This window comes from Lathyrus oleraceus, chromosome 7, assembly GCF_024323335.1.
Source record: "Lathyrus oleraceus cultivar Zhongwan6 chromosome 7, CAAS_Psat_ZW6_1.0, whole genome shotgun sequence".
NCBI classification, from domain to species: domain Eukaryota; kingdom Viridiplantae; phylum Streptophyta; class Magnoliopsida; order Fabales; family Fabaceae; genus Lathyrus; species Lathyrus oleraceus.
This window is the reverse complement of record NC_066585.1, coordinates 297,487,533-297,515,241: the sequence shown is the minus strand read 5'-3', so window position 1 is coordinate 297,515,241 and position 27,709 is coordinate 297,487,533. Positions and strand designations below refer to the sequence as shown.

The 27,709-nt window shown below is 40.0% G+C and overlaps 1 protein-coding gene and 1 long non-coding RNA gene across 3 annotated transcripts; both read right to left on the bottom strand.

The window, feature by feature from the left end:
• Positions 1-12,574: 12,574 nt before the first annotated feature.
• Positions 12,575-13,549, bottom strand: LOC127103514 (uncharacterized). Its single transcript, XM_051040767.1, has 2 exons — positions 12,964-13,549; positions 12,575-12,825 (listed from the first exon to the last, which is right to left on the bottom strand). Exons 1-2 carry the CDS (start codon positions 13,547-13,549, stop codon positions 12,575-12,577), a joined length of 837 nt encoding a protein of 278 aa, XP_050896724.1.
• Positions 13,550-14,073: 524 nt separating this feature from the next.
• Positions 14,074-25,711, bottom strand: LOC127105840 (uncharacterized). 2 transcript variants are annotated; one of them, XR_007795146.1, is made up of 3 exons: positions 25,667-25,711; positions 14,336-14,393; positions 14,074-14,247 (listed from the first exon to the last, which is right to left on the bottom strand). It is a non-coding gene; the product is annotated as an uncharacterized LOC127105840 (long non-coding RNA). The 2 variants fall into 2 exon arrangements; XR_007795145.1 differs by lacking the exon at positions 25,667-25,711 and adding an exon at positions 14,479-14,523.
• Positions 25,712-27,709: the final 1,998 nt, after the last annotated feature.

The window sequence follows — 27,709 nt, the reverse complement described above, 5'->3', positions numbered from 1 at the left end:
AGCAATCAAAAAAAGAATTCTGGGTAAACATTCTAGGGTTTGTTCATGCTACAGTATTATCTTCATCCCCTTCAACAATCGTGAAATTTTAATTTGCCCAGAAATGTAAATTGAATACATCATTGTGACCAGCAAACATCATGCAATTCAAATACAATATCCATTTTCCATGATTCAAGCTAATGAGAAAGAATCGAACAAAAACTCATTTGAACATCAACTTTCATTACAGCATAACTTCATAAATACTCAACCATTTTCATCAACTCAAAGCTCATAATGACCAGCAAAGTGAGACCTAGCTAATGCATATCATAGTTTTGCAAAATGAGAGACTCGAAAACTTACCAAATCTGCAAGGCAGTGTCGATTCAGGTGTTGTTTGGTAGTTTTTGCTCGAAACAGATGTGCACTCAAGCTTGTAATGATGAATGGTTGAAGAAGTTTAGCTCAGCAAAGCTTGAAATGGCTCAAGATGAAATCTGCCATGGATGTGTTCTTGTTGAAACAGTGGAAAGCAGGGCTTTACAGTTGAAGAATACCACTTGCCATGAGCTCAAAATGGTGATGAGTGATGAAGCAACTAAACCCTAGCTCGAGTTCTTGAAGTTTTTGACAGAAAGTTCAAATGAAGGAAAATGAATTTTTTGAGAGAAAGAGGTTTTCTGTTTTGAATCTTGTGGCTGCTAGGGTTTCTTCTGCAGAAAATGAAGAATATATACTGTGTTTTAGTGTCCTTAAGCTTGGTTAGTTATGTGGTAATTGGATTTTTGTAATTGGAGGTGTTTTGGTTAATTTGTCAACTTTCACTCAAATGGCAAGGTCTGTGGTTACAGCTGCGAAAGTGGGCCTTGTACACACTCCAAATATGATTTCTTAGCAATTTCAATTGGCAAAATATATTGGAAAGGCTTAAATTGCAAAATCACTTTTTCACCTCACTTGAAATAATTCAAGTCACTTCAAAAAGTGTCATTTTGATTGGTGAGTTTTTGGTAAATTGTGATGACATATTTGGAAAGAGGGCATCAAATGTGACTTGTAGCAAAAAACCCCACCCAATTTGGCCAAATGGTTTGGAAGATATGCCACTTTGAAGTTCAAAAATTTTGAGAATGATTTGATCATAACTTGCCAACCATTCATGGGAATTGAGTGTTCTTGGACGTTTTGAAAATGGGAGAACAAAATCTTCAACTTTCATGTTGGGAAAAAATTCATTTGAAGCTTGTATCATGATGTAATTTTGAGGATCAAGACTTTCCATTTTTGGCAAATTCCAATTACAGGTCAACTTTCTATTTTTGGAAATTTCTTGTTTGACTTCAAATTCTTCCATGATGATGTTTGACATGTTATATGAGGCCTATATGGACATGAATGAACCCCTTCAAACCATTTCCCACCTTGAAATCCATAAAATCAGGCACAGTTGACCACAGTTGACCATGGTTGACTTTTTAGGGTTTCTGGTGAACTGAGCCATGACTGATGACTTCTGGGCACCCAATCTTTGACCAAAAAAAACTTCAAAAGGACCCCTAGGTCCTGTGAACATGTTGGACCAACCCTAGGGCCTTGCCTCAAAGGAAAATGCACTGACTTGCTTGATTGACTGATCTCCTGACCAGTTTGACCTAATTCTTCTGAATGACTTGCACTTGGGCAAAAGGGACAATGCAATGTTATGCAGTGGACTATGTTAATGTTATGACCTAATATGAGAATGTATGTACAAAGGATAGGTGCATATTTGAGGTGCTACAGCTGCCCCTATTCAATCAGCTGGGAACCCGAATGGATGAGAGCAACGGCTGTCAGACTTTCAGGGTAAACAGGGATTGAATACCAAGAACCGTAGAAATTTGCACTCTGCTGGGAAAATAATTAACAACGCCTGTCAGGATCGGCAAGGAAACAGTCTTGAAACAATGATCCGTCTGAAACGGAGAAAGTCGGCCTGATCACCGAAACAGAAACATATGGGTAACTGGTGACACCGAGAACCAAGGCCTGAACGCCGCCCGTCAGTCTTGAATACTGAACACCGGAACATGAGAATATTGATGTCGGTCTGAAAATCGGAAATTGGCCTGAACGCCACTTCGGTCTGAATACCGCCTCGGTCTGAACACCGGAAAATTGGCCTGAATGCCATAAGTACATCGACCTGATCGTCAGAAACTTCTTCGATATGAAAATCGGAAATTGGCCTGAACGCCACTTCGGTCTGAATACCGCCTCGGTCTGAACACCGGAAAATCGGCCTGAATGCCATAAGTACATCGACCTGATCGTCGGAAACTTCTTCGATCTGAATATCGGAAACTGGCCTGAACGCCACTTCGGTCTGAATACCACCTCGGTCTGAACACCGGAAAATCGGCCTGAATGCCATAAGTACATCGACCTGATCGTCGGAAACTTCTTCGATCTGAATATCGGAAACTGGCCTGAATGCCACTTCGGTCTGGATACCGGAAAATACTGGCCTGAATGCCACTTCGGTCTGGATACCGGGAAAACTGGCCTGAATGCCACTTTGGTCTGAATACCGCCTCGGCCTGAACACCGGAAAATCGGCCTGAATGCCATAAGTACATTGACCTGATCGTCGGAAACTTCTTCGATCTGAATATCGGCAACTGGCCTGAATGCCACTTCGGTCTGGATACCGGAAACTGGCCTGAATGCCACAAGTTGCATCGACCTGAATGTCGGAAACTTCTTCGATCTGAAAATCGGAAACTGGCCTGAATGCCACAAGTACTTCGACCTGATTGTCGGAAACTTCCTCGATCTGAAAATCGGAAACAACTGGCCTGAATGCCACTTCGGTCTGGATACCGGGAACTGGCCTGAATGCCACAAGTTGCATCGACCTGAATGTCGGAAACTTCTTCGATCTGAATATCGGAAAAATTGGCCTGAATGCCACTTCGGTCTGAATACCGCCTCGGTCTGAACACCGGAAAATCGGCCTGAATGCCATAAGTACATCGACCTGATCGTCGGAAACTTCTTCGATCTGAATATCGGCAACTGGCCTGAATGCCACTTCGGTCTGGATACCGGAAACTGGCCTGAATGCCACAAGTTGCGTCGACCTGAATGTCGGAAACTTCTTCGATCTGAATATCGGAAACTGGCCTGAATGCCACTTCGGTTTGGATACCGGAAAATACTGGCCTGAATGCCACTTCGGTCTGGATACTGGGAAAACTGGCCTGAATGCCACTTTGGTCTGAATACCGCCTCGGTCTGAACATCGGAAAATCGGCCTGAATGCCATAAGTACATCGACCTGATCGTCGGAAACTTCTTCGATCTGAAAATCGGAAATTGGCCTGAACGCCACTTCGGTCTGGATACCGGAAAATACTGGCCTGAATGCCACTTCGGTCTGGATACCGGGAAAACTGGCCTGAATGCCACTTTGGTCTGAATACCGCCTCGGTCTGAACACCGGAAAATCGGCCTGAATGCCATAAGTACATCGACCTGATCGTCGGAAACTTCTTCGATCTGAAAATCGAAAATTGGCCTGAACGCCACTTCGGTCTGAATACCGCCTCGGTCTGAACACCGGAAAATTCTTCATGTCTATCAGCATCGGCGAAGATAACAAGACAGTGATAAATGAGCCGGCACGCATGCCAAAGACCCATGCTGGGGATAACAACCGCAAGATTGACCAAAGAGTGCATGAGATATATTATCTATAGCCGTCAAAACGTAGATAATACACTCGCATGGAAGATTATCCATAACCGGGTTGTAGGTTGTTAAATGGATAAACGACCGAAAAGAAAGGCAACGGGGTACCAGACTAGGTATGCAAAAGATGACCAATCAAAAGAGGATAAAGTTGCTTACTCGGAGCAAGTATCCAAGAAGAAGGGGAAGACCCAATGGGGACAATACTGCTTGATCAAGGCAAGTATCCAAAGGGGACAAGACTATCAATACCACAAAGAGGGGATTACATCTACCGGTTTGTAGGCAGAAAACCACAGAAAAGTAACCAGTCATCGACCAGGATGAGCACAAAGGGTTAACTCTGCTAGGGGATGAAAGTGGGATTTTACAACTACCAGTTAGTAGGTAGAAAACCACAAAGATAGGACTTACAACTACCGGTTCGTTGGTAGAAGCCAAAAATTCCGCTGAGGATGAGATGAATGAGTGCCGGTTAGTGAGCAACCCTTCATTTATGCCCCAGAGAAGTACAAGAGACAGCGAACAAGAAGCCAATTTAGGATCGATCCAAGAAGGCAAACTGAATCAAGACTTATCCTAATGAGGAAAGAACTCAATAGGGAAAACCCATCCCATTATGGAGGGAACGGAAGCAACCGTCATCTATGAGGATGTATCTCAGTGGGGAAATGGCAGGAAAGGATAGACACTTTCTGCTTAAGGGGTTGGCTCTACATGGAGAGATCAGACACACCCACATCCGCTAGGGAAACAGACCCAAGCTGGCAAGACGCTAACAATTGGGGAGTAACACTGCTGGGGATACCCACTCGACTAAGGAATCACTTGTTGGGAAAACACCAACCTCTCAACCATGCTGAGGAACCCAACTCTGAAGCCGATCCAATGGCGCGATGCTAAACTCTTTCCAACAACCGAATCTCGGCTGGTCACTACTGCCTAGGGCTAATGGACATGTTTGCAATGTTGATGCATGAGTTTTTTTTTTGTTATTTTACACAATGCCCCATGATCATGGAAATGCTATGCACTAATGATGCAATATGCTATGCTTGTCTAAATGATGGATGCATAAAACACACGTCTCCTCCAGGGACAACGCCAGGGAGCTCCAGGAACTGTGCTGAGGGTTTCATCACCGCGTCCATTTCCAACCTGCTGGGGAAAGACAACCTTTGCTGGGGAAAAACCAATCAACACAACCTCTGCTGGGAAGACAGCTTCAGACTTGGAAAACAATCACAACTCCGCTGGGGATACGGCAACCTTCAGGCTTTCTGAGGAGACACTGATCTCGAATCTGCTAGGGAGATGACACTCTCAAACCCATTGGGAAAATACGGACTATCGGACACGGGCTGCCGGTCGACTCGTCGAACACTGGTATTCAACATCCACCCATAGTGTTGACTTTCCACTTTCGAGAACTCCCAGGCTCATCTGGACTTTTCTGATCCATCCCACGAAGATCGAATTCCTGGGATTCATACAAACTTTCCAGTCCTTAGACTTTGAAGAGTCTTCTTGATTAACTCCTTCCAGGATCGTCATCCTTCTTTCGCCGTCTCTTACGTTCTTCTATCCCTTGCCCCTGATTGGACTCTGTGGGGATTTCTCTTTTTTTTCCAAAAAGCTTCATATCACCACCTGCCAGCGAATGAAGATATCTAACAGCACCGGCACAAGAGATTGTTAGATAAAAGCGTGCCCCATGCGTGCCAACACTTCAACATCTTGGTCGCTCAAACTTCCGAACAAGGTTTCCAGATTCCAATCTTATAAGCATGCATCGGAAGGGACCTCTATGTTTCAAAATGCAACTATTCTTATCAAAACAAACAGATGTTTTTGCAATCAAAGCGGTAATGAAGACAAAAACAAAATTATCTGACTGAGCACGCATTTTATTGACTGAAAAAGATAGCTCGAAACCGAGCAACACACAGGAAGCAATCCCTGGAAAGAGGTGATTGCGCATAAAAGGAGAAAATCTATCCTAATGGCAATGTGAAACCGTGATCTCATCGGGTTCCAACTCGGTTACACCTCATATGTCCTCAAGACTTTCCGCACCTTCGGCCTTCTGAACAAAACGCTTCTAATCGGTCTCTGTCGATGATTATCCAAGTCATTCAAAGCCCAAACGATCATGCTAGACGCAGTTGTTCGTTTCATTCCCTCTTTTGCCTGGACCGCCCTTTCAGGTTTCAGTCCACCGGGATACCCTTTTTTGCCCAAGTCGCCCTTGTGGGGTTTTCGACTTGCCGGGTGTACAGTTCTTTTCTTTTATTATCCCTAACTTTTGCCCGAACCTTTTCTCTCTTTTTTTTTTGGTTCGCCGGGATGCCCCTTTTTTTGCCTGGACTCTTTTATTCTTTTTGTCCAGCGGGTCTCTTTTTCACGTAGTATCTTTTAACTGCGTCCGCATTCACAGGGGATGGAAAATCCTCATCATCCGTGGTCGTCAGCAACAAGGCTCTGTCAGAGAAAACCCTTTTTGACCACGAACGGACATTCATAATTGTTTATCCACTTGCCCCACGATCGTCTTGAGGAAAAAGGATCCTTTTCAACACCACATCTCTTCCATGCTACCCACGAGGTCGCACTTCTCGGTCAACAACACGCTTCATTTACTGGGTACAACTGCCCCATGACAAGTAACTGTCAGCCTCTTTTCTCAACCAGGCTCAACGCGTTATACCGAGTCCTCATCCACTCGCCCTTTTCTAACTTCTCGTCCATCCGGACTCTTTACAATGAAATCTAGCCTCCAGCAGGCAAGATCACTTCCATCCCATACCGCATGAGGAAGGCGTTGCCCCAGTAGATGCACGTACCAAAGTACGACACTCAGGATACCAACTTCGTACTCAGCCACTATCATTGGTGCGTTCACATGTTATCGGGGAAGCGCTAGCTCACTCTCTTTAAACTCTCCTCATCAGACATCAAAACCCGTTCGGATTCGGGGTCAGGCCCCTCCTCCGGGATCGGTCACTCTCAATCTTTCGATTCGAGTACCTCGAGATGTCCTCATCAGGGACTTCAGACTTCCTTGGTTGACAATCATCAGTGGGCTGTTGGGCGAGATAACCATACAATACCCTCGTCTTGGTTGCTTTCTAGGAGGTATACTGAATATCGTATTCAGTCGACATCACTTGCCCTCTCGCAACCCGTTCGTTCGATGCTAGCTCCTCAAGCACATACTTGATCAGATCCATTTTGGACATCCACAAGGTGGTATGAACCAGCATACACTGTCTCAATCGGCGAGCAGCCTATGCCAAAGTACATCAAGTTTTCTCGAGCAGTGAGTGTATTGTTTCACAGTCGATAAACTTTTTGCTTAGGTAAATTGCGTGCTCTTTTCGACAAGACTAGTCATACTGACTCAATACGCACCTCATAGACCCCTTAAGGGCTGTCAAGTACCAGATTAGCAGTCGTTTCTTCCCCGGAAGGTATCAGAATCAGAGGTTCCTGCTGCTCTTTTTTTTTCTTTCCATGCCCCTTGGCAGTCCTCATTCCAACTGACCATTTGATTTCTTTCTTTTTTCGTTTGTTTATGGTTCAGGCGTTTCTAGTACTGTTCCTTTTTTTTTTTTTTTTTTTTTTTTTTTTTTTTTTACAGGATCGACCTCGACTCCTCTTCCATTAGCAACATGCCTCGGCAGCTTGCTGGACAACACTCCATAAGTGCGCTAATTCGAACTCAACAGATGCCCCTCTTCTGCTTGGGACTTTGCTATCATGTCATCAACATGGTATTCGCTTTCACGATGAGTCATATCATGAAACAAATTCACCGTAGCCCTTTGATCCGTGGCACCGGCCTTCTTCTTCACCTTATAACAAGAAGGTACTCTTTGGTGTGATGGACATTGTTTACTCCATATCATCTGGCGACAATTCCACTTGATTTTGGCCAGAAAGCCATCCATGAAGGTAAACACCGAGAATTGAGCTGTACTATCAACCAATACATCAATGTGAAGTACCGGGAATTCATCTCTAGAACTATCTCTATTCACGTCTTGCCAGTCCACACACATTCTCATCTTATCATCCTTTCTCGGCGCCAGCCGTTTCTCTGGAGGACAGTCTTCTCTCCATGGTAGCTCGTGCCCCACAACATGGGTATCCCACCCTGGTGTATCTTGATGCAACCAGGTGAAGATATCAACCTGCTCTTTCAACAGGGCTACCATTCTGTTCTCGACTCGCCTCTGAAGCGACCTTAATATTCGCTTTCTGACCTCGGCGGTGCTTGGAGCAACAATTCTGAGCACTCCTCATGCGGTTGAATCACCTTCTCTTCTGGTTTCAACGACCCGGCTAATTCCAACAAATCACAATCTTCTTCGCCTTCTCCTTCGGCATGATAGATCGAATTGTCGAAGTCATACAAAGGTGTAACCAAATTGTTATCGATGAGATCAGGAGGGTAATCACTTTTGAGGTTGGAACGAGACAAGTTCAAAAGAAAAACGAAAAACATTGCCATTTTTTTATTTTTTTTAAACTGTAAAAAATGAAAAACAGGGAACACCGCTTTTAATCACAAAAACATCCATTTATTACTGATGCAAAACGTTGCAAAATGAAACACATGAGATGGCCCTTACAATGGACCAGTACGTTTCGGGCAAAACGTATGGCTTTCATGCAAACAGAATTAAAATAGAAATACTACACTTCCGGATGAGCGACAATGATGCTTTTGGAGGCCCTCCAATCGCCTGGCACGCACGACTTTATCCACAGCTCGAGCTCGCGGTCACAGTCAACCTCTTCACTCACTGAACAAGCATGATCAGAATCCAACATTCCTGCGCTGACAAAGATGTATGGTGGACGACGTCCTCTGTTTGGTCTAGACGACTCTTGATCTGGATAACCAATCCTGAACATGTCTGCCTTTACCACTATGTCGATGATCCTGCCCCAACCTCGGGCCTCTTGGTTCTTCACCACCTCTAGAGCTTGTTTATAAGAAGAAATGGACAGCTTCTTCTCTTTCTCGACAACAAGAGCGCTCTCCACCTGGACGGTTTCGATTGCTTGACTGGGTATTTCAAGTTTTCCAATGTCCATTTCTACTTCTTTCATCTTCTGGGTCGTGTCTCCCATCAATACACACCCCTCTGTGGCAACGGCCGCACAATAATTATCAATAACAGGGGAAACTCCATCCTGCACCAGAGCTTTTGGGACCACAGCCATTGGAACCTTTAGCTGATCTTCCTCAGTCATCTCCATTCCTTTCTTGACCTTTTTCACCATCTTCACTTTTACAGGACCCTGCCTGGGTACCGGGTTGACATCCCCATTCATTATCTGGGCCAAGCTGATGGTCTTGGAGTCCACCATGTCTTGGACGACATGTTTAAAAGCTCTACAACCCTCAATGTTGTGCCCGGGTGCCTCAGAATGGAACTCGCACCTGGCATTCTCATCATAGTGTGCAGGCCTCTTCTGTTGTGCTATGGGAATCAAAATCCTTGGCCGGACTAACCCCAAATCTCTCAATCTCCTGAACAAAAGGGTATAAGTCACAGGTGGTTCCTCAAACTGACGATCCTCCTTCTTCTTCTTCACCTGGCTCTTAGCTCTCGGTGCCTTCTGTTGAAGTGGTGGTTGTTGCGGGGGTACAGGTGAGTTACCAACAAGAGTGGTTACAGCAACAGCATAAGGATGATAACGATCCTTACTGCGTTCTTTCTTTGCTGGCACACCACTTGACTCAACCTCCTTTTTGAGCGGACCACTGTCAGAGAGTTTCTTTGCTACCGAGCCAGAGGGATTTGTTACATCGGATGATGGAGCCCTTCCCTGAACTTTCTCCTTGATCATCCAACTCTCAATCCTTTCCAATCTCTCAGACATGGCTTTCTGCCCCAAGGCAAGCCCTTGCGCAATACTGAACAATCCCCTCATCATCTCTTTTAGTTCAAGGATGTCGGCGTTGGGAAGATCCATCAGCTTGGATTTGTTGAGTCTGACTGTATGTCTGAATGGAAGAGCTATGCGCACCGGTTGACACCTACAAAACAGCAAATGGGTTAGTATGACTCACGCATGCAATGTCTATCCGTACCAGGAATATTCCTTTGATTTTGGTTTCACAGAGACAGATAATTTTTCATCAATAACATTCTGACATCTGGATATCTCTCAACCAGAATCTTAATCAAAAAGTGGACCCTGAGTACGGATAGACACGAGTTGAATGCAGATGAATGCGATGCAAATGCATGAATGCAAGTCACTGCGCCACCAAGTCATCTGAAGACCCATTCTCTGAACTAGTCACAGTCATCGGGACTAAGTCACCATAAATCCGACTTGGGGAGTTCCGAAATAAACGGAACTGGAGATTACATCACTATCATCACAGGAACATCCACTGAACGGATGACAGTCAGATCCTCTGAACAGGTACTTTCAAATTCAACCCGGGGATCCGAAATAAACGGAACCCATTGATAAACCACGGACAGAACTCTGGCGTCCCAGAAATAAATGTCCATAAATTTGGCTGAACCAAAGTCACCATCACAGCACCACTGGCAGAAACCGTATCTGTAGAGATCAAACCCTCCCCTCACTGGTAGGTTCTAAGAACAGAAGTTTGTCAGCTTCAGCCCTTCAGTCGAGAATAATACGTTTACCACTGAAGGTTTGGCATTATTACGGGATAAAAGATCTCTGCTGACTCCCCTCAACAGGATATCCTAAAGCAAGTTCCCAGTCTCGGGGTCCTCGGATTGAGCAGCGAGAATGCGCCCACCAGAGCTAACATAATCACGTCTCGGAGGAGAGGCCTCGACGGAGTTCTCGGGAAATGGTTACCAGAGTCGACGATTTCTACAGGAATATCTGTCGTTATGGAACACCCATAGGACAAAATATATCCAACAGAAACCTCGTCTGGAATGTGGGTCTCATGAACGACTTAACGTAGCAACGTACCACGCAAGCCTCATGACTATCCACTCTAACACCTATGTGTACACTCAAGCCTGGGTAGTGGGCTTATCTCTCATAGAACAGTCCCAACCCAACAAACAAACAACCCACAGAACCCACAGATACAACAAACATATGTACATGAATGCAATAAGGTAAAGCAGGTAAATGCTGAAAATAAATAACTGTACAAAAGAATAAACACCCAACAAACAAGAAACCTACAAAAGCTAGGAGGGACTCGCTTAGGGAAACCGTATTCCCCAGCAGAGTCGCCAGCTGTCGCAGCCTGAAAAATACAGTGGTGCGAAAAAACAACCGGCGAGAAAGAAATGACAGAAGAGTCGCCACCGTGCGTTATTTATCCCAAAGGAGGGAAAGGAAACGCTCGAAGTAAACCTGGAGAAAGGAAAGGAAAAGACAAGGTCTTGCAACCAAATCTTGGGTTCGGGAGTCGATTATGCGAAGGGAAGGTATTAGCACCCCTACGCATCCGTAGTACTCTACGGGATCCACTCTTGTTGTTTCTTGTCTAAAGGGTGTGTGTTTATCTAATGTACTATTTACTAAAAGGGTCAAGAGAAAAATGACTCGCATAGATATCGCATCCATTGCATACGTATCTCATCTGGAATGAGAATCAGAGTCTTCGTAGCTCGGCAACCTATGGGTGAAAGAGATGTGTGCTCGCTAAGACATCGCGTCTTATGCCTACGTATCTCATCGGGAATGAGAATCAGAGCAAAACGTAGTTCAAACTAAACTACGGGAATAAGGGTCTCGATTGCAACGAGGGCAAGAGAAAGGGATAGTCTCGATCGCAACGAGGGCGAGAGAAAGGATCGCAACAAGGGCGAAAGCAAACAAGAATTAGTTGTTAGTCGTTAGTCAAACTCGGCAAGACATCGCATCTTGTGCCTACGTATCTCATCTGAACATGAGAATCAGAGTTGCCGTAGTTCGGCTACACGCACGCCAAACAAACAAACACACAAACAGGCAAACCTGGAGCCTGAGTGCCAATCACTGGACTTACATCAACATCCGAACCAAAACACACACAAAAAGGCAAACGTGGAGCCCGAACACCAATCACTGGACTTACATCGGCATCCGAACCAAAACACACGCACAAAAAGGCAAACGTGGAGCCCGAACGCCAATCACTGGACTTACATCGGCATCCGAACCAAAACACACGCACACTGGAACCCGAATGCCACTCGATGGACTTACATCAGCTTCCAAGCACACAACAACCAAACAAGTTAATAGGGAGTCGAGAACTCGAGCCTATAACTGTCAAGCACACACACAAAAAGAAAGAAAAGTGTGCCCGGAGAGATCTCGCACGATCTCCTGCCTACGTACCTCATCTGGTATGAGAATCAGGGCGACGTAGTTCCCCTTTATAGGGATACAGGACTAGCCTAACCAGATAACAGAGGGAGACACAACACTAGGGAGACTACGACTCGAGCCTAGATGTTGTCATGCAAATATCCCTAAGTTAAGGTTTCTAGCTAACTTGCACAGGAAGCAAGCCTATCCTAAACATGACTTGCACAGGAAGCAAGCCACACCTAACCTAACTTGCACAGGAAGCAAGCTAAACTAAACCTAACTTGCACAGGAAGCAAGTCAAACAAACACACAAGCACAGGTAGCACACACTATATGCAAACAATGGGCTCAATCAAGGTTAGGTTTTAGTCGAGGGGTCATATCAACCTCAACAAACAAACCACTTGTCATACCCCGATTTTGACCCTGAATTTCTTTTTCATTTTTTCATTTGGCACTTGGCTTAAAGTTCATTTGCATCTAAGATCCATGATACCTGCAAATGCGAAACGCAGTAAACGACGGACAATCTATTTCACTCAGTTATTACTATCAATTGATATTTGAGTGAACTTAGATTATCTAGTTTTATATCGTCATGGTTGATTGGACCCTTAATTCTTAAGTGAGGACAGAGATTTTGAGCTAAATCTTTAAGAGAACGCGGGAGCGGAGTTAAGGAATCCCTTAGATTAAATATAAGTTTATTATCATTAAATACGACAACCTCGTATAGCCTATTATTTCTCATAAGTGGTTTTATTGTGTACTTCTTAGCATTTATAACTAAATGTTTTAAATATCATTATACCATCGAATTTAGAGAAGTTGTGGAAATAGACTGATTTAACCAATTTGTTTTGTCTAAAACTACTAAACATTCTATAAAGTCAGACAACATCTTATTACTCCTTTCATGGATACCGTTATGAGTTATGTAACTTTCACTGAAATATGTCTCAATCATATTATAACATATATCATTACCGGATCTTACTAATAAGAATCCAATAGCGTAAGGGACATGTACTTCCGTGTAAGGGTTTTGTTTTTCCTTGATCATAATAGTTTCGGTATTAGCAACAATGAAATGTTGCCTTAGTTTATCACCTGTTTTGAGTGTTGTTATAAATTTACTATAAATACGCTTCTTTTTAGATGCTCGTATTTTTCGCGGTTCTTTATGTTCAATAACAACATTGCTGTTTAAGCTATCAAATATATATTTTCCCACCTCTTCATAGGACAATAAAGGTGATTCGCAAGGTCTTTGATCAGAAAGATATATTCTTATAATGATAGTTTTTATTTCAATCGATCCGTATATCTCACTTTTATTTAATATAAGTTTATATAATTGGTCAAATATAGGTAAATCATTCCAATCTTCTCTAAAGGTTATATCACTATCTTTAAACAATATAACATAACTAACTGTGAACTTACCATATTCAGACTTAGTATTATTATATGCATATTTTATTAGTAGTAACATAACAGACAATATCATCATTAAAATATCATTACACCTTAATTCAATTTTATATTCTATATGGGAAATTAACAGACCTTCATACGCTTCCTTGTAAGATTCATTTTTGATGTTTAGTAACAAGCTGGACCATGATATTTCGAATAATTCCTTAGTTATATTATTATTCATATTCATATTTTTTATTTATTCTTTTAATCATAAGTGTAAACTATATTTTCCAGGATAATCCTTTAATAATTGAATGAAGTTTCTATAAATTTTATTATAGTCTTTGTTAAATCCATTTTCATCTTTATATGTATGATATAAATAGTACGCATATGACTTATAGATTATTTCTATTTTTTTTTATTCCATTTTTCCCTATCAGTTTTAGATAAATTATCAGGTATTAAAGATATTAACCTCTGTTTTAAATCCTTGAGTGGAATAGGTCCTTCTAAACTATATAGATTCATATCTAGATTCATACAAATAAATTCGTTAATACTATATAGTTGATTATGTTCTATAAAATATTTTTATATATTTTACTGAGACCATGAAAGCTATATATATTGCTTATAAAGTTATCGCGAACTGTGTAGACTGGAGCTCCCATAAAATACATTTCTTTTATCATATACATGGCAATGCAAGCATCTTTCTGATGAATGAATTTAACAAAGGTTTCTGCAATGCTGAACATAACCATCCTATACGCTACCTGCAATCTTCAGCAGTCCATAATTCAGTTACAAAAGCCATAGCAGAAACTGAAATGTTCATAACAGAAAAACAAGAAATTTATAACCGTAATACCTCGCTAATCACGACGGGAACTTCTTCATCCTCACTAGCTCTTGGAAGCACCCGACAACTGAAACAAAAAAACCAATAGAAATAACAAATTTTGATGACAACTTTTAAACCTCAAATCTTCATAACCAAAGCTGCAATGATACCTTGCCACGAGACCAACGGTTCAGAACTGTTGCAACTTGCTTTCTGCAATGAAAAAAAAATCCATTACATGACATTCCTAAGATACATGGCATAAATTCCACTTAGCATCACATGACACAACTCAGTCCTGATAGCATAACAGGCCACGTACCTAACAAGGAAAACACCACCATTTTGTGTGTTAACATGATCATAGGAGCAAGCTCACAAACAATCCACTTGCATTTAAATATAACAGCCCAAATGCATTAATACACTAGTAGCAGCAGCAGCTACAAATGTGGCAAGAGCAAGCCAAGTTATGCTGGCTTCAAAGGTTGAGGAAAGGAAATACTTTGTGGAAGTTGTGAGTCTTTTAGATAAGCAAGTACAAAAAAATAAAGTTAATGACAAAGGTAATAAATTGGAACCTGTGAATCTAGTCATCAGGAAATCACGATGCTTCCACTGAAGAAATTTCAACCCAAAATCACTATCCAGAACCCCTGTGATAATTGGAGCTTCTATTTTCACCAATCTTCACTGCAGTAAAACCAAGTAATTAGCAAGGCAGTAAAATTTTAAAATACCCAAAACGGAATTAAAACAAAAGAGAGCGAGAAAAGCGAAGGTTCACATTACCGTTTTCATGTCGAGCGCCAAATAAGGCAGACCAAAGTCCGAGCGCCTTAAAGCAATACAGAAGATGCCCTTTTGGATTTCCTTGAGACAGCTCAAAAAACCCTAAGTTGTTGATATAAAAGGAGGGAAGCGGAGGCGGACCAGGAGGACGAAAAACCCTAATTCGAAAACGGCGAAAAAAAAACTTAGATGGAAACGGCGAAGGAGAAGAACTTCAAAGAGAAAGCTTTGAGGTAAAGGAAGCAGATCCGAGCCTCACCGTCACTACCGAACCACTGCCGAAGGTGAGCCTTTTTATTTGATTCTCTTTAAAACCATGGTTTTGCGTTTAGAGTGAGATTGGGAGTAGTATCGCGAGGTTAGTATGAGCGCTGGAGAGTGACGAGAGTGACGAGAGTGAGGGAGAGGGTTGCGAAATTTTTGAGAGTGAGGAAGTGGGAGAGTTTTGCGTGAAGGCGATGAATGAATTGCTGGGTTCCGTTACCGTTTTCTCTCGTATTCCGTTTCATTTTATTTCTTTCTTAAAGAATAAGCATTTAAAACAAACTACTCCCTGCAACCTTGCAGATAGGGGCCGGTACCCCTGTCCATTGCAAAAGCCTATTGTTCTTTTTCGCTTTTGATTGGAAATTTAGAATTTTTCTTAATTATATAGTAGGTTAATTAGGAATATTAGATAATTAGTTTAGAATATCAGATTTTTTTAGGATCATAATTAGGAGTTAATTATGTTAATGTTTTAGAATATTAAGAAATATTAAAAAATATTATTGAGAATGTTATAGATAATTGGAAGTTAATCGGATTAATTAGGATCTTTAATTTTGATTAGCTTAATTAGGTTTAATTAGAAATATTAAAATTAACTAGACTAGGATTTTAGAAATAATCAGATTTATTTCGGGATGTAGAATATTAAAATGAGTTTAGGATTTAATTGATTTTCATGAAATAGAAGTTTAATTCAATATCAACCATAATTATGAATTGACGGTTTTACCCCTAAACTTTATAATAGGCTAGTTACTTATATCTTTATAATTTCTTAACATAACTTACAAAAATCTTTTCTTAAACAAACTCGAAAGAAAAGGACCGCTGGAATCTAGCATTCCAGTGTAACCCTTGAACAATTGAGCCCAAAAGCACATGTCTTGTTCTTATTGAATTTTCATTTTCCGTTAAACCATTTCAATTCCGACTTCAAATAATTTTTGTAATCAAGTCAAACTGTCTCAAATCATTTATGCGAATCCAATCTCGATCACATATTGAGAGATATTTCTAAAAATCAAACACAATATCCAAACCTTTTTCTGAATATACTTGAAAATAAAGGCCGTTGGGATCAAGCATTCTGGCGTAACCCTTTGAATAGTCGATTCTTATCAAGTGTTCGTTTTCCGTTAAATAATTTTCTTAAATAATTCAAATGAAAAAAGGACCATTGGAATCTAGCATTCTAGTGGAACCCCGAGTGATTGATCCCAAGGCTTATGTCTTGTTCTCATCAAATATTCGTCTTTCACAAAAAATACTACCTTAACACTTTTTCAATAAAGATGGAAATGGAACATGGTGTATACCGTGCACTCCTGAGATTAAGATTCGAGATGTATACCTCGCCTATCTTAGCTCTCGCCATCGTCTAAAATTGTCAATGTGGTTTCTTCAAACCATTTCTCAATCAAACCTAAAAATACTTAATCTCTAGCAAACACTTTTGCCAATAAAGATGGAAATGGAACATGGTGTATACCATGCACTCCTGAGACTAGGATTCGAGATGTATATCTCGCTCATCCAAGTTCTCGCCATCACTCAAAATACATCCAACCAATCAAACCCTTTTCTCGCCGCCGTGCGACTAATCAAAGAACATTTTCCATAAATGGAAGATATATTGTCTTAAGTGATACAAAACAATGTTTCGGCCACGATTGTTGAGTAGAGATAAATGACGCTTTTCCGAATGTAGATCTATAAATCCGTTCGATGTGTGGTATGCGTCCACTCCTCATCTGTTTTGGGTAAAACAATGTTTTCGTCGATTAATACAATATAGCTTTCGCTAAAATCGACCAACAAACAAACATTTTTCTACCCAGAACTACGTACGCCTTGATTTTTCTTTTGAGATACGTAGGAGCAGGATTTTTAAATCTTGTCAGGCCCACTAATAAAAAACTTAGGTTTAATCCTTCGTCAAAAATCCAAAAACATTTTCCTCTCTTTTACTCTTTCTTTCCCACTTAATAAATTGAAAAGCCTAACATTTCTAACTAACATTAATGCACACAACTGACCTAATGGTTCCCGTTGAGTACAACGGACGTGAGGGGTGCTAATACCTTCCCCTTGCGTAATCGACTCCCGAACCCTGATATTGGTTGCGATGACCATATCTTATCCTTTTATTTGTCTTGGGTTTTATCGATATTTCCCCTTTCCTTTTTAGGAATAAATAAAGTTCGGTGGCGACTCTGTTCAGTCCATCATTGCGAGCGTGCGATCGCGCTTCGCTTTGTAGTCGTATCCCCATTTTTTGAGGTGCGACAGATGGCGACTCTGCTGGGGACGATAAATCCTTAAGCGAGTCAAGCCTAGTTAGGACGTTTGTGTGCCTTTGTTTGTTTAATTTTATGGCTTTTTCCTTATTTATTGCTTTTAATATCTTTATTGTTATATTGATATCTGTTGTATATTGGTTCTATTGTGATTGTTGGTACTTGGGTATTTGATTGCAAACCATGTGGGAAAGACTCTACACCCGAGTCTAGAGTGAAAAAACATAAGATAGGACGATGGTTGAGTAGTACGGACTCCCGAGGTGTATACTTCGTAAGAGTCGGTACGAGAACCTCACTTAGAGTAGATCCTTTTGCAAATATTGTCGCCCGAGGTGTATACCTCGTAAGCGGCGATGTTTCAAAGGGGTCCATGACTCTAAGAACCTTTTAGAACATTAAACCTTTGGCCAACTAGAAATGATGGTTGCGTAGTATGGATTCCCGAGGTGTATACTTCGTAAGAATCGATACGAGAACCTCGCTCAGAATAGATTCCCTAGATGGAGCTGATGACCGGAAAGTATTTTCCGTAAGCGTCAAACAGTCTTTTGAATCCATGACTCTGAGTACCCTGTCTAGAACCCAGTCGATGGTTGCGTAGTACGGACTCGCGAGGTGTATACTTCGTAAGAGTCGGTACGAGAACCTCACCCAGAATAGATTCCCTTGATGGAGTTGACGACCGGAAAGTATTTCCCGTAAGCGTCAAACATTCTTGTGAATCAATGACTCTGGGGATCCTTTGTAACAAAACCTTAGATCTTACCCGGTGAGAACCTATTCTTGGAAAACAATCAGATTTATCAGTACCTTGGACTTTTGAACCCATGTATTGAAGAAAAAACAAATGTGCATGGCTTGCATTGCATTCATTTGCATTCATTCATTGCATTTGCATCGCATCATAATGCATGTCATTCTCCAGACAAAATACCAAAAAAAAAAAAACTCATCCATCTTTTGTCCGTGAAGCAAAGTGATTCTCAACACGCGTTTAGAACAAAGAACCATGTCTCAGGAGATGATGGACGAGCTAAGGAAAGGCCAAGAAGCACTGAAGGAGGAACTTAATCTTTTGAAGATCCAAATGAGATGGGTCTTGGAAACCCTGCAAGTCTTGTTGAGAAAAGAGGGTCACCCAATATACGCTGCTGCAACAAAGAGAGCTACTACCCCGCATCCATCCGGTGTTACCTCAAGTCAAGGGAAGTTCTATGTGGCAACTCCTCATTTACCAGTATATGGACCTCCCTCAAGACGTCATCATCAACATCCTCTGGCCATTCCTCCTCAAAATCACCGAAGTCAGGTTCAAAACAAAAATCAGAATCAGAGCAAGAAGAACCAGGATCACAATGACTCGATTCCGGTACCATATAGCAAGCTTTACCCGCTACTGATCCAGAATGCTTTGGTGACCCCTCGAGCTCTCACGCCTGTGTCACCAGACCTACCATGGTACAATCCAAATGCAACATGTGAATTCCATAAAGGGGCATTGGGACATGACCTAGATTCTTGCTGTGCGCTAAAATATTTGGTACGAGAACTGATTAACAAGAAGAGCTTAGTCTTTGAAGAAGATCACCCGAAGATCAAGTGTGAATACCATACTGGAACAATGGGGCACTCCATCGAGGAATGTATGAGTTTTAAACTCAAGCTGCAAAGATTGATTGACATAGGGTCACTAACACTCAAGGAGGAAGGCTCAAGTACATATACCTTGATTTCTGGGCCAGGTAATGAGAAAGGGAAAGGACCCTTGAGACCCCTCAAGGTTTTGTACCACAAGGAAGATGTCAGGGATGTGGCTAGTGAGCTATCATTGTTTCCTGGTAAGAGCATGGAGATACCGCCTTGGATTTCCAATGTCACGACCTATACCAATGAAAGGAAAGGAGAAGTGAGTAGTGGATCCAAGAGGGCTGCGTTCGACGATGAGATTGAAATAAAAGAATTTGAAGATCATCATGTCGAAAAGCTTGTTGATCCAAACCTTCAAGTTTGAAGAAGTCAATTCCCTAGAGCTGGCAATCATTTGGCTATTTCAACACTTCTTTTGTAGTTTCTTTGCATGTTGGTTGTTATTTGCTTTTAAACATTGTTGTTTTATTTGAATTGGTAAGATTAATGAAATGTTTATGCATCTTTTGAATTGATCCATTCGTATTCACTCGTTTTTCATTTATGTTAAAAAACAAAAATTCTCCTCTCATTCACTTTTGTTTATCAAACTGTTGTGTTAACAAAGATTGGAGGGAGGATGATGAAAATGGAACACCTGAAATTGTTGTGGTATGCTTTTGAAGAAAACCTTGCCGATGATGTAAGGCATTGTTTCAAATCCCTAAACACTGAAGAGATAAGGAGTTAATCCCTAGTCAACCACTTTGAGCCTAGAAGTTGGTGTTTATTTCGGATCTAAAACCCTTAATCTTAACCTGGGGCAGGGTAGTTATGTTCAGATAGTTTGATCGTGCATTCGATCTTTCAAAAAATCGTCTATATGTACACCCTCCAAATAGGTTCAACCACATGTTATCTTTCACACACATGTTGAAGTGTCAAAGAAGCTAAGAAAAGCTAAAATTAGTGTTGGTTGATCCTTATCCACCAATAATATGGCAGTCAACACCTTTTAAAAAAAAAAAAGATTGAAAAAAAGTCCGCTGAGTCAAATACCACAAAATGACTTAGGCAAAAGTCAGGGCATCCCGATGGACCGAAAGCTTCAAAAAAACGGTCCAGGCAAAATTAGGATTAAAGAAAATCAATCAAAAGAGGTCACCAAAATCCTCAACAAAAAAATAATAAGGTGACTGCCATTTCAAGAAAATTCGTCTTGAATCCTCATCACACCTTCGAACCCTCTTGGAAGTCGAATGCGTGTATCGAATTAACTGAACGTAGGAACTGGAGATCATCAAGAAGAAGGGGTGGGTAAAAATAAATTTTGAGCCTTATACCCTTTTGTTTCAAAAAAAACCGTGAACCAGACCACGTTACAACCCTTAAAAGACCTAATTGAGGCAGGGTTTATTTTGAAAGCATACTATAACAAGGTTGTGTTAACTTGACTCCAAACGATTTTTGTTAATCATTTGATAGCACCAACTTGCATACTGTGAATGACTTGATCACCATTGTGTTCTTATCAATGACTCGTTCACTGTATTTCACCCGTTCATATCAATAAATTTTGATTTCAAATTTTTGCATAAGCATTGAATTAAAATTACCAGTTTTGAATGAACAATCTTATTTGCGAGTCAACACTCAGCATCAAAGAAATTCAATACACAGTTGGGGAACTAGATGGAGTGAAAGAAGTCTAGTCAAGGGCAAGTCACTTTGAGCATCAGTTAATTCGAGCTAGTCACCCTAAGGGTCATCAAGGCAAGAGTAATTTGCTTCAAGACTTAGACCGGGGCAAGCCACCTTAGAGCTCAGTAAGTCCAATCACTCCAAGGTTCAGTTAGTCAAGAGTATTTTGCTTTAAGACTTAGGCTGGGGCAAGCCACCTCAGAGCTCGGTAAGTCCAACTATCCAAAGGACAATCAATCAAGAGTCTACCATTCCAACATTTGGTTAGTCAAGTTCGGACCACTGCAAGTTTCAAACACTTGGGGCAAGCCATCTCGAGGTAGTCTCATGGCAAGTTGTTTCCAAACCCATTTTCAAGGTGAACATTTCCAAAGATCCAACAAACTGGGGCAAGATGAGCCACAGAGAGGCAAAACCCCCTTCTTTGTGCTTTCAAACTGCTCAAACGAATTCTGCCATACGTCAACAACTATCGAGTTTAAGACGAGTGCCCGAAAATTATGCTAGCACGATTCATTAATCCTCCAAAAGGATCCATTGGTTGAGCTGTAGCTATCAAACTGGATAGAATCCTCCTTTGACAACATCTATCATAAAATATTTGGTTGAGTTCTCGGTGTTGAGGAATCATGAGCTTCCATAAAAAGCCTTTACCAACTCCCAGTCCACTCAGGTGTCGGCATTCTCATAGCATGATCATTCATATATCATGCATAAAAGAATACAAATCATGCATGGCCGAAATGTACTTCGTGCTCATTTTGCATTGACCCAGGTCTTGTTGTTGATCCTTATCCTTTGACCTCTAATTCCAGTTTGTCTTTGGTGCCCTTAAACCATCATCCGGTTTTTGTAGTCATTTTCAAATCCAACCCAGTCGGCACCTATTAGAAAATTTTCCATTTAGGTTCATTTTCTTTTTGGATTATCCGATGAATTTCCGGATTACTCCTTGGTTTATTGATGAATTTCCACAACTTGTTTGATGTATTTCCAGATGTTTCACCATCTATCTGAGGTGTTCTCTGATGTGTCTATATTCTGATGTATTTCCAGAATTTCCTTGATATATTACCAAATGTGTCTGCATTCTGTTGTATTTCCGGAATATCACTTGTAATTCTGATGCATTTCCAGAATTTGTTTCTTTTACTCTCTGATGAATTCCCAGACATGTCACTTTTATTCTGACGAAATTCCAGAACCCCTATGTCATTCCCTGGAATTGTTTCAAGACTCATTGGTGTCTCCTAAAGATCAGTTGTTGCTAGGCATTATTCCAAGCTCAGTTGTTACTAGAACTCATTTCAAAGTCCAATTGTTGTTGGCAAAATCCGTTAAAAGCTGGTTGTAGTCCATTGCTTACGGTCAGAGTCCAATTGTTGTTATTCTGGGGTCAGGCCATCCTTGAACCTGCTCTGAAGAGTTTTTCCTTTCTTTGTTCAATCCTATTCAGGTCATGTTTGAACCTGTCATTGAACCTTTTTATTCCGGGGTCCGGTCATGCTTGAACCTGCTCTGAAGATTCTTTGTTCAATCCTATTCAGGTCATGTACGAACCTGTCATTGAACCCTTTTATTCCGGGGTCCGGTCATGCTTGAACCTACTCTGAAGATTCTTTGTTCAATCCTATTCAGGTCATGTACGAACCTGTCATTGAACCTTTTTATTCCGGGGTCCGGTCATGCTTGAACCTACTCTGAAGATTCTTTGTTCAATCCTATTCAGGTCATGTATGAACCTGTCATTGAACCTTTTTGTTCCGGGGTCCGGTCATGCTTGAACCTACTCTGAAGATTCTTTGTTCAATCCTATTCAGGTCATGTACGAACCTGTCATTGAACCTTTTTATTCCGGGGTCCGGTCATGCTTGAACCTACTCTGAAGATTCTTTGTTCAATCCTATTCAGGTCATATACGAACCTGTCATTGAACCTTTTTATTCCGGGGTCCGGTCATGCTTGAACCTACTTTGAAGATTCTTTGTTCAATCCTATTCAGGTCATGTATGAACCTGTCATTGAACCTTTTTATTCCGGGGTCCGGTCATGCTTGAGCCTACTCTGAAGATTCTTTGTTCAATCCTATTCAGGTCTTATACGAACCTGTCATTGAACCTTTTTATTCCGGTGTCAGGTCATACATGAACCTGTTCTGAAGAGTTTTCTCCTTGATTATTCCCCAGCGTTGTCAGGTCTTATATGAACCTGTCATAGCATCTTTTTCTTTGTTCGGTTGTATTCTAAGTGCCGTTTATCAAATCTCACTTTGAATACTCCCCAGTGTGTGCCTGATTCTCCAAGCAGGACTGTCTCCCCAGCAAGTTCTTTCTCACCATTTGTCTGTCTTCCTGTGGATCATCAGTATTCCCCACATTTTGGTCTGTCTAGTAGCATCTCCTGTTAAGGGTCCATCATATCCCTAGCAGATAAAAAAAAAAAAAAAAAAAAAAAAAAAAAAAAAAGAATCATGCATCCATGCATACCATATCATATCATATCATATCACATCATGTTATAGGGATTCAGGATCAAAATCCGGGTCTTTTTAGTATTTAACCATCTCCCACTATGATCATATGAAGAATGTCCTGCTTCATATTCTCTAGTTGAAGATACTTAAATAGGGGCAACTGTCATACCCCGATTTTGACCCTGAATTTCTTTTTCATTTTTTCATTTGGCACTTGGCTTAAAGTTCATTTGCATCTAAGATCCATGATACCTGCAAATGCGAAACGCAGTAAACGACGGACAATCTATTTCACTCAGTTATTACTATCAATTGATATTTGAGTGAACTTAGATTATCTAGTTTTATATCGTCATGGTTGATTGGACCCTTAATTCTTAAGTGAGGACAGAGATTTTGAGCTAAATCTTTAAGAGAACGCGGGAGCGGAGTTAAGGAATCCCTTAGATTAAATATAAGTTTATTATCATTAAATACGACAACCTCGTATAGCCTATTATTTCTCATAAGTGGTTTTATTGTGTACTTCTTAGCATTTATAACTAAATGTTTTAAATATCATTATACCATCGAATTTAGAGAAGTTGTGGAAATAGACTGATTTAACCAATTTGTTTTGTCTAAAACTACTAAACATTCTATAAAGTCAGACAACATCTTATTACTCCTTTCATGGATACCGTTATGAGTTATGTAACTTTCACTGAAATATGTCTCAATCATATTATAACATATATCATTACCGGATCTTACTAATAAGAATCCAATAGCGTAAGGGACATGTACTTCCGTGTAAGGGTTTTGTTTTTCCTTGATCATAATAGTTTCGGTATTAGCAACAATGAAATGTTGCCTTAGTTTATCACCTGTTTTGAGTGTTGTTATAAATTTACTATAAATACGCTTCTTTTTAGATGCTCGTATTTTTCGCGGTTCTTTATGTTCAATAACAACATTGCTGTTTAAGCTATCAAATATATATTTTCCCACCTCTTCATAGGACAATAAAGGTGATTCGCAAGGTCTTTGATCAGAAAGATATATTCTTATAATGATAGTTTTTATTTCAATCGATCCGTATATCTCACTTTTATTTAATATAAGTTTATATAATTGGTCAAATATAGGTAAATCATTCCAATCTTCTCTAAAGGTTATATCACTATCTTTAAACAATATAACATAACTAACTGTGAACTTACCATATTCAGACTTAGTATTATTATATGCATATTTTATTAGTAGTAACATAACAGACAATATCATCATTAAAATATCATTACACCTTAATTCAATTTTATATTCTATATGGGAAATTAACAGACCTTCATACGCTTCCTTGTAAGATTCATTTTTGATGTTTAGTAACAAGCTGGACCATGATATTTCGAATAATTCCTTAGTTATATTATTATTCATATTCATATTTTTTATTTATTCTTTTAATCATAAGTGTAAACTATATTTTCCAGGATAATCCTTTAATAATTGAATGAAGTTTCTATAAATTTTATTATAGTCTTTGTTAAATCCATTTTCATCTTTATATGTATGATATAAATAGTACGCATATGACTTATAGATTATTTCTATTTTTTTTTTATTCCATTTTTCCCTATCAGTTTTAGATAAATTATCAGGTATTAAAGATATTAACCTCTGTTTTAAATCCTTGAGTGGAATAGGTCCTTCTAAACTATATAGATTCATATCTAGATTCATACAAATAAATTCGTTAATACTATATAGTTGATTATGTTCTATAAAATATTTTTATATATTTTACTGAGACCATGAAAGCTATATATATTGCTTATAAAGTTATCGCGAACTGTGTAGACTGGAGCTCCCATAAAATACATTTCTTTTATCATATACATGGCAATGCAAGCATCTTTCTGATGAATGAATTTAACAAAGGTTTCTGCAATGCTGAACATAACCATCCTATACGCTACCTGCAATCTTCAGCAGTCCATAATTCAGTTACAAAAGCCATAGCAGAAACTGAAATGTTCATAACAGAAAAACAAGAAATTTATAACCGTAATACCTCGCTAATCACGACGGGAACTTCTTCATCCTCACTAGCTCTTGGAAGCACCCGACAACTGAAACAAAAAAACCAATAGAAATAACAAATTTTGATGACAACTTTTAAACCTCAAATCTTCATAACCAAAGCTGCAATGATACCTTGCCACGAGACCAACGGTTCAGAACTGTTGCAACTTGCTTTCTGCAATGAAAAAAAAAATCCATTACATGACATTCCTAAGATACATGGCATAAATTCCACTTAGCATCACATGACACAACTCAGTCCTGATAGCATAACAGGCCACGTACCTAACAAGGAAAACACCACCATTTTGTGTGTTAACATGATCATAGGAGCAAGCTCACAAACAATCCACTTGCATTTAAATATAACAGCCCAAATGCATTAATACACTAGTAGCAGCAGCAGCTACAAATGTGGCAAGAGCAAGCCAAGTTATGCTGGCTTCAAAGGTTGAGGAAAGGAAATACTTTGTGGAAGTTGTGAGTCTTTTAGATAAGCAAGTACAAAAAAATAAAGTTAATGACAAAGGTAATAAATTGGAACCTGTGAATCTAGTCATCAGGAAATCACGATGCTTCCACTGAAGAAATTTCAACCCAAAATCACTATCCAGAACCCCTGTGATAATTGGAGCTTCTATTTTCACCAATCTTCACTGCAGTAAAACCAAGTAATTAGCAAGGCAGTAAAATTTTAAAATACCCAAAACGGAATTAAAACAAAAGAGAGCGAGAAAAGCGAAGGTTCACATTACCGTTTTCATGTCGAGCGCCAAATAAGGCAGACCAAAGTCCGAGCGCCTTAAAGCAATACAGAAGATGCCCTTTTGGATTTCCTTGAGACAGCTCAAAAAACCCTAAGTTGTTGATATAAAAGGAGGGAAGCGGAGGCGGACCAGGAGGACGAAAAACCCTAATTCGAAAACGGCGAAAAAAAAAACTTAGATGGAAACGGCGAAGGAGAAGAACTTCAAAGAGAAAGCTTTGAGGTAAAGGAAGCAGATCCGAGCCTCACCGTCACTACCGAACCACTGCCGAAGGTGAGCCTTTTTATTTGATTCTCTTTAAAACCATGGTTTTGCGTTTAGAGTGAGATTGGGAGTAGTATCGCGAGGTTAGTATGAGCGCTGGAGAGTGACGAGAGTGACGAGAGTGAGGGAGAGGGTTGCGAAATTTTTGAGAGTGAGGAAGTGGGAGAGTTTTGCGTGAAGGCGATGAATGAATTGCTGGGTTCCGTTACCGTTTTCTCTCGTATTCCGTTTCATTTTATTTCTTTCTTAAAGAATAAGCATTTAAAACAAACTACTCCCTGCAACCTTGCAGATAGGGGCCGGTACCCCTGTCCATTGCAAAAGCCTATTGTTCTTTTTCGCTTTTGATTGGAAATTTAGAATTTTTCTTAATTATATAGTAGGTTAATTAGGAATATTAGATAATTAGTTTAGAATATCAGATTTTTTTAGGATCATAATTAGGAGTTAATTATGTTAATGTTTTAGAATATTAAGAAATATTAAAAAATATTATTGAGAATGTTATAGATAATTGGAAGTTAATCGGATTAATTAGGATCTTTAATTTTGATTAGCTTAATTAGGTTTAATTAGAAATATTAAAATTAACTAGACTAGGATTTTAGAAATAATCAGATTTATTTCGGGATGTAGAATATTAAAATGAGTTTAGGATTTAATTGATTTTCATGAAATAGAAGTTTAATTCAATATCAACCATAATTATGAATTGACGGTTTTACCCCTAAACTTTATAATAGGCTAGTTACTTATATCTTTATAATTTCTTAACATAACTTACAAAAATCTTTTCTTAAACAAACTCGAAAGAAAAGGACCGCTGGAATCTAGCATTCCAGTGTAACCCTTGAACAATTGAGCCCAAAAGCACATGTCTTGTTCTTATTGAATTTTCATTTTCCGTTAAACCATTTCAATTCCGACTTCAAATAATTTTTGTAATCAAGTCAAACTGTCTCAAATCATTTATGCGAATCCAATCTCGATCACATATTGAGAGATATTTCTAAAAATCAAACACAATATCCAAACCTTTTTCTGAATATACTTGAAAATAAAGGCCGTTGGGATCAAGCATTCTGGCGTAACCCTTTGAATAGTCGATTCTTATCAAGTGTTCGTTTTCCGTTAAATAATTTTC

Bases quoted from the DNA above. Each gene is read 5' to 3' on its own strand.
- LOC127103514 (XM_051040767.1), bottom strand. From the start codon at position 13,549: ATGATATTGTCTGTTATGTTACTACTAATAAAATATGCATATAATAAT. The intron at 12,826-12,963 runs GTATCCATGAAA...TAAAACATTTAG, and splicing joins AAGTTACATAACTCATAACG to TTATAAATGCTAAGAAGTAC.